We start from the raw sequence: 8665 nt of genomic DNA, 5'->3' as shown, positions 1-8665 counted from the left end.
TGTGACTTATACCAACATCCTAGCTGTCTCTTTTCTCCGTTATCACCAGGCTATGAGTCACGTAATTGTAAAATGGGAAATCTACGACGGAAAAGTCACGAATCGAAAGTATCATGAGGGCGTATTATGATGTATGCATAGGCATGCGTGGACTAGAGCGATAGAGGAAAGAGAAAGGGAAGAGCAAAGACGAGCACTTAAAAAGAAGGATAGGCAGGGTCAGACGCTCAGATGTGCGACAATTCTCGAACGAATAGGTGTGTACGTGTGCTGATCTTTGTAATTATAAATTGTGAATACAAGTGACTAATATTACGTTCTTTTTTAATTTGTGCATGTTATAAGTTATAAATAAATATAAACAAACAACACTAACCCGATAACATTAAATCTAAATAGCAAAATGATTAATTTACTGTGCTTTTGTTATTTCTTACTCCTGTTTTTAGGTATTCGGTATTCGGCCGAATAGTGACCGAATATTCGTTACGTCACTAATTTATATATTTTAATTATATATGCTACATATACTTTTCAGTATATTCACATTCCTAATGCAAATATGACATTTTCGTGATCCATCGTACTCGTATTCTTCACTTTATAATGACCAGGTTTAAATACAATATGACTGCCAGCATGTGCCTCTGAATAGCAAACACCTCTAAATAGCAGACAAACTTCAATTCCAACAGTGTCCACTATTCAGAGATTATACTGTGTAAACTTGTATAGTAAATTATAGAACTAAAATGAGGGTTTACACATTAATGAAAATGTTACTAAAATGATACAGTAGCTCTTACTCCAACAGATGTTTTTCTAGGCTACTATCAAAATATGGAGGAGGATGTCTTTGGATTCCAACAGTAGTCACTGTAAAGAAAAAAGTCTGCTGAAGTAAGAATTACATCATTTTAGGAACTTTTTCATCAATCTATAAACTTTATCTTAGTTCCAAAAGCTTATATATTCAAATGATGCATTCCTAATTCTTAATCTTCAATATATAATATGATTAATCAAATATTGTTATTAAAGTTTTAATGAATTAATAAAGAATACCAAAATTAGTGAAAAATCAAAATTATAAGTATCTATTTTTATAAAATTGTTTTTATACATACTAAAGTAGGATCTAATTTAGCTAATAATGCAGCTTGATTTTCTTCTACTGCTTTTAAACATATTAAAAGTGCCTTTGTATATTCAGCATTACATAAAAAAGCTTCCTCTGTAAAAGACAAAAAATTATTATTATTATCCAACTATTTAATCATCAAACTATATGAATTTACTTTTTAATCTTACTCAATCCAATTGTCAACTAGAGAATAGATAATATTCTAAAATAATTGTTATTAATATTAACTAATTTTATATAATACACATATATATACAGCAAAACTTACAAATTAAAGATTTTTTGTCATTATAAGCACTGTTTAATAGTTTTACATAATATTTTAGCAAGAAATAATCTACAAAACGATGTCAATACTACTTGCATTTGTGTTCTTATTTGTGAAAATTACATTAAGTTATAAAATATACAGTAGATTAAATACAAAATTATTTAACAAAATATTTTAATCTAAAGAACGTTAATTGCTTGAAGCTATAGATTTTACAAGAAAAGTTAGAAAGTCAACAGTTTTACACAGTTCTTCAATGGGGAAAACCTAGAAAAAACTGAATTAGTTTAATAAAATAAATCATATTAGGCTACGGCAAATTTCAGTTTTTTACTATATAAAACAGTTTAATTCATCATGAAATTAGTCAGCACAGAAGTAGAATAGGAAATTATGAAAAAAAAAAAAAAAAAAAGTAAACAAACAACTCAACTAAAATATGATACATAATAATAATAATAAAGCCAAACACTGCTGTTAAATAATAATCTTCCAGTTTAATCTAAAATTATTAATTAAATTATGCAGTAAGACCCCGCTTAACGCGGGGGATGTATTCCTAGACAACAAAGCACTAAACAAAACAGCATTAAACAAGGTCATTTTAACATAGAGTAAATAGGGATAAAGGAACATGTGACCAAAAATAAACAAATTTTACTTTAATTTTAAGTTATATTATACAAATTAATATGAAAATATGTTAAATAACACAAACATATGCACACAAAAATATAAAGTTCATTTTTTGTGAAGAAGATCCTGACTTTATCAGAAAAGTCATAAAGTTTCATTTGTCATTTTTTTTTTTCTTAAACAAATGTCTGTAGCAGAAGATTGCATCCAAAATGCCTCGTTTTGCTTTTGCATGCCTTTCAAAATCTGGATCATTCACTACAATTTGATCAACAATTTCAGTTATCTTACCAAACTTTTAATAAGGAAATCTGTAGAGAAATTTTTTGGGTTCTTTGTTTTCAGAATCTCTATTTTCCAGTTCTACATGAATTCCTTGTTCTGCCAGTTCTTGAAGGTCATCATCAATAAGACTCTCACCAGAAATATGCAGTAACTCCTCAATATCCTGCTCGTCTACATCTAGTCCTGCCATATTGATTAGGTTGACCAAAGCATACAGCAATAAGCTCTTCTCGTTGAAAATTCTTGGATACCTTCAGCCATAACTATATATCAGTTAATTGTTGCCAAGCGAAGCCGATATTGCCTGTGGCATCCATGATATTATATTTTTCCAAAATTGCACTAAACAAAGAGATTTAAAGAAACATCTTTTTGCCACCTTTTTTCTGATTGATTCGTGTTCATAAATAATCGTATTATATATAAAATGCCAGAATAATTTAAATCAGCGTAAATTTCAAGTTTTTTTAAGGCTTGAACAGATTGCGTTATATCAAATCAGCATTAAGTGGGATCTTACTGTAATTATTAAATTTATTATGAGATGGCACCTAACACCTCGCTCCAGAATCAAATTTTTTGGTAATTTATTATTATTATTATTATTATTGCCATTATATAGCCTGATGGTATACGGCAGTAATTGGCTTTATTATTAAGAAAAAAAAAAAGGTATGAGCATAGTTCTCAAAACAATAGTTGAATAATTCATTTTTACCTCATAATATTCTTACTGACAGAAAAAGGAAATGTGTTCTCTCTCTTATTATAATTTTATTCCTATTGATAAAGAATATTTAGACTAAAGCTGTTCAATTAATTGTAAAAATGTGTGTGTTAATCATATAAGTTAATATATGTTTTTCTCATGTTAATTTTAATACATTTTAATTATCAGATTAAATTTAATCAAATGCAAGGTAGATCTGAAAATGAAGTGTGTTTTGTAATCTCTAAATTTTTCAAAAAATGTATGAATACCTCAAACTTTCAAGTCTTTACATGGATTATTATTACTAGATTGTAATATCTATATTTCATGACTTATGAGCCTCTCCCACCTGATAAATCATTCTTTCAAGCATTATGGCATACATTTTTCATGAATAGAAAATTGCTTATTATAACTCAAAATATAGTATGAAATAATCATCATGTTTTTTATATTTTGAATCATTATGAAGAACAGATGATCAGTTAACAGTACAGCAAACTTACAATTTAATGGACAAAAATGTTGTTCTAATATTCTAAAAGAAAAATCCAGAAATCTTTTTTATTTGCAGATAAAGCATACTAAAAGATGGGTCAATAAGTATAAATTACTCAATGTACATTATAATAAAATATTTTATTCATGTTTATTCATGAATAAAATATTTCATTTCAATACATCATAAGTTCATTATGAATATGTTTTTAAAATACATTTGATTTAATGGACTTTTGGCAATTGTGGACATTCCTTTCCCAACTAGTCTTTACGTTGAGGGTTTACTGTACTTGCAAAAATTATATTTAGCTAAATCAGTTTTAACAATTTAGCTGAATTTTAGTTAAAATGACATTTCAAAGCTACTGAAATTCTGACAAGATTGCTTGTCAGAATTTTTGCTGCTTACTTGTTCAAATTTTATCATGTGCAATATTAATTGTTCACAATAAAATTTTAACTAAAAAAAAAAAGACAAGTTGTTTTTAATACATTTTAAAAATTATAAATCAAACCAATAGTGAGTAGAATGCTGCTCACTACTGGTTGAATAATGTATCAATTGGTGTACCCTTTGCATTAGAATATTTTGCAAATGTAGTGTCATATAAAAAATTTTCTTAATATTTGTCTGATAATATGATTTTTAATTTTACTACAATATAAATCAACTTATTTGTGTCAATAACTAATGGGACGAATAAAGTATTATTACATTGTTGACCATTAAAATTGCAACACCAGGAATGAATGATCATACGAACATCAAAATCATATGAAAGGAAGAAGAGGTTGGGATATGCAAATGATTAGTATTTCAGCTAGTATTTCAGCGCATTTAGATGATGCAGGAGGGACAAACGACATCTGAACACTGCATAAAAGAAAAGTTGTGCAGCGGATTTCTCATTTGGAAATCGCTTTGTAAGGCTGGGGTTTCATCAGAATATCATGTTATGCCTCGAATAAGAAGAAGAAATGCTTACCAACAAGTGTCAGAATTCGATAGAGGCAGGATCGTTGTCTATTGAGAGTGTGGATTATTGTTCTGTGATATTGCCACTCGCACTGGTTGAAATCCAACCACTGTCATGCGAATATGGAATTGATGGGTTGCTTAAGGTCTTACTGAATGGTATGCAGGATCTCAACACCCTCCCATGACTAATGCCCGAGAGGACAGACATATTGTGAGGTTGGCTGTGCAAAACTGTACAACCACATCACGGACCATTAGTCAGGAAATGAGCTTGTTTGCAGCAGTGTGGACTGAATCAACACTGTGACCATTACTTTGGCTTCCCTTGACAATGCAGCATAGAGAGAGATGGCAACTCTGCTGCACCCAACAACAAAGCTGGATACAAGAGTGGCACAATGTTGTCTTTTCAGACGAGTCCCAGTTCTGTGTGCAGCATTCTGATGGCTGTATACGTGTCTGGAGGCTCTAAGGAGACCGCTTGTCACCTGCTTGCATTCGATATCGGCATAGGGGCCCTGCACCTGGTGTGATGATATGGGCAGCCATTGGGTACTTCAATTGGTACATTTCTGACATCTTACATCCAGTGGTTGTGCCCTATCTTCGAGGCCTGCGAAATGCCATCTTCCAACAAGATAATGCAAGACCACATGTTGCAGGTCGTGTTCTGACCTTCCTCAATACAGAGGGTATTTAACTGTTGCCCTGGTCTGTATGGTTTCCAGATCTCTCACCAATTGAAAACATCTGGTCATGGGTTGCTCAGAGGCTAGCCCGCCACCCCTCTCCAGCTAATACAGTTGATGAAGTGTGGCATAGACTTGAAGCAGCATGAAATGAATTGCCCGTTTCTGTCATCCAAGCCCAGTTTGACTCCATGCCTAACTGGATAAGGGCCGTTTTAGCTGCCAAAGGTGGCAACTGTGTCCGCTAATTTCGCACCCCTGTAAACCCCCAAACTGTTTGCAAATTTAATCATTTTGTCTTCATGCCATACTGTTTATGTACAATAAATATCTTTTTTTTTATTTGCTTTCCTTCTTGGTGTTGGGATTTTAATGGCCAGCAGTGTATTTACTTTAGTTGTTTTAATGCTTTGTTTTTATTCTACATTTGAATTATCTGATCTGAAATTTATGATTAATACTAAGATTAAAATTTAAAATTTAGTTGTTCAACAGCCTAATTACAACAGTTTTGTAATAACTTTCATTTTATTTCTTCATCTATGAAATATTATCTTAAGGATATACATATAGGTATTTTAAAATAAATATACTTTTAATAAAACTTAACTGAAGAAATATAAACATAATACTTATATTTTAAAACAATAAGGAAATATTCTTTTAAATGTTTAAATTGTGTGTATCAAATTTGGCCTTGATGACAGTACATTATTTCTATTAAAATAATTTAAAATATTTTATATTAAACAGTAAAAAATTTAAAGAAGAAAAATAATTAAATCAATATTGTTATTTAATTTATATTAGTTAATAATACTGTAATTGATTTCCATTTTATTATATAAAGCTTCTACATAAATTTTTAATAGAAATTTTGTTACATAACTTATTTTAAATGAAATGCATTTTTATAAATAATTTAAAACAATTATTAGTTTTAACTGAAATATTTTGAAATAAATGTTACTCTTCTTATTATCTTATTCCTATTTATTTAATTTATGTTATAATGATGAATAATTTATCTTCATTATAGCAACAATAAATTAAGCTGACTAGTAATTAAAATTAGATTTCTCTTAAACAGCATCCTAGTAATAAAAATGTTAGTTTTCTAGGATATTTAATTATCCAAAATATAATTTTACTAAAATCTGTTCATTTTTTATTCATCTTATATTATATTTTTCGTGTTTTATTTGTAGTTACATTATTTATAAATAAACTTTTATTTTTAAATTCACTGAATTATAATTCTGAAAATACATTAAGAATTATTTAATGCACTAATATAAATTTAATATAAAATTTTATTTACCAAAAACTTAATGTTTATTATTCTTGAAAAGAAAAAAACATGACAATTAAAACAAAATTTATAAAAATAAATCAGCTACATGTATTTTAAATTTCATTTATAAGAGCAATAAAATCTACTTACTTTGATAACATTTTAATAAATGAACTTTGTCTTTTGTTAGAATCTCTAACTGGGATGATAAAATATGTTGTTGTAAACTATTTTTTAACCATTGTTGTTCTCTCTTAATCAATTTTTCATTTCCTTCGTGAGAGATTTCTGAAAATACTGGAATTAATGTTGGTTTTAACAATTGTAATCCAGCAAGAAAATTCCAATATCCATTATCCTGAAAAAATATTATTTCAAGCAAGAAATTCTTAAGATACATATATATATATATACATATATTTTAACATCAAATTATATATCAATTTATAATTTTAAAAATTCTATTATGTTTAACAAATTTAATATTTAAAAACAAAGTTTATTCTTTTATCATTTATAGAAAAATAAAATTTAAGATAAATCAAAAATTACCTGTTGATTTTGCAATTTATGGGATAATATTTTGTCTACAACAGTACAGAGGCGAGATAAACCTCCATAAGTATTCCAAACATTGTTTGAACAATTTGCCAACAGACCCTCTACTGTATGTTTCAAAGAAATTAGTAACTGATGTCTTTCTTCTTCCTCATAACTATAAAAATATATAATTATATTTTAGAAAACCAGATAAGATTTATTGTATATGATGATATTGAAAATTTTCTTAATATTTGTCTGATAATATGATTTTTAATTTTACTACAATATAAATCAACTTATTTGTGTCAATAACTAATGGGACGAATAAAGTATTATTACATTGTTGACCATTAAAATTGCAACACCAGGAATGAATGATCATACGAACATCAAAATCATATGAAAGGAAGAAGAGGTTGGGATATGCAAATGATTAGTATTTCAGCTAGTATTTCAGCGCATTTAGATGATGCAGGAGGGACAAACGACATCTGAACACTGCATAAAAGAAAAGTTGTGCAGCGGATTTCTCATTTGGAAATCGCTTTGTAAGGCTGGGGTTTCATCAGAATATCATGTTATGCCTCGAATAAGAAGAAGAAATGCTTACCAACAAGTGTCAGAATTCGATAGAGGCAGGATCGTTGTCTATTGAGAGTGTGGATTATTGTTCTGTGATATTGCCACTCGCACTGGTTGAAATCCAACCACTGTCATGCGAATATGGAATTGATGGGTTGCTTAAGGTCTTACTGAATGGTATGCAGGATCTCAACACCCTCCCATGACTAATGCCCGAGAGGACAGACATATTGTGAGGTTGGCTGTGCAAAACTGTACAACCACATCACGGACCATTAGTCAGGAAATGAGCTTGTTTGCAGCAGTGTGGACTGAATCAACACTGTGACCATTACTTTGGCTTCCCTTGACAATGCAGCATAGAGAGAGATGGCAACTCTGGTGCACCCAACAACAAAGCTGGATACANTATATTTTAAATATATATTTTTAAGAATTTAAATATAATATAACCCATTTTAATCCCAAATAAGTTAAATCCATTTAGAATTAACCAGGATTATAATATATGGATTAAATAAGGAGATCATCTAAGATAACGAGGAGCAGTGAAATCTTTAATACTTTAAGAGCACTGATCAATTAGAGAGGTAAAGCATCCTTCAGGTTTAATTAGAACACGTCTTCGTTGAATTCAATTAAAATGAGAAATTCTAAATATGTGGTTCTTCTCCTCTACGACCCTTCATTTATTATCGAAATTGTAGTAAAATAACAGCAACACTTTACTGTAAAGCAGCAAGAAGTCGCCTCTCTCTCTTATTCTCTTCTAAAGATTTTTTAAAGAATTTTATTATCTATTTATCAGAAATTGCCTTATGTTAATAAATAATGAAAAATACAATTTTTCTTTTTACTCTCTTTTTTAAATCATTATAATTTAAGTATGCTGTGAAAATTTAATTATCGGTTCAAGTGTGCCATGACAAAGGTTAGAAAACAATGATATATATATATATAAATGATGTGATACTTAATCCTTTCTATAACTAAACTATCACAATAACAAACACATAACCATTAAATATG

The 8665-nt window shown here is 29.2% G+C and overlaps 1 protein-coding gene across 1 annotated transcript in view; it reads right to left on the bottom strand.

Annotated features, from left to right (window-relative positions):
* Positions 1–8665, bottom strand: part of LOC111632849 (run domain Beclin-1-interacting and cysteine-rich domain-containing protein-like) — an 82553-nt gene that overhangs the window by 54852 nt on the left and 19036 nt on the right. The window contains exons 2-4 of the mRNA XM_023377380.1: positions 7064–7226; positions 6662–6869; positions 1128–1234 (exon numbers count right to left, since the gene is read on the bottom strand). Coding sequence (XP_023233148.1) covers positions 1128–1234; positions 6662–6869; positions 7064–7226 — 478 coding nt within the window. The remainder of the gene's footprint in view (positions 1–1127; positions 1235–6661; positions 6870–7063; positions 7227–8665) is intronic.

The sequence above is a fragment of the Centruroides sculpturatus genome, unplaced genomic scaffold (assembly GCF_000671375.1).
Source record: "Centruroides sculpturatus isolate CEXI.00-Female unplaced genomic scaffold, Cexi_2.0 scaffold119, whole genome shotgun sequence".
NCBI lineage: Eukaryota > Metazoa > Arthropoda > Arachnida > Scorpiones > Buthidae > Centruroides > Centruroides sculpturatus.
This window is presented reverse-complemented; position numbering and strand designations above follow the sequence as displayed.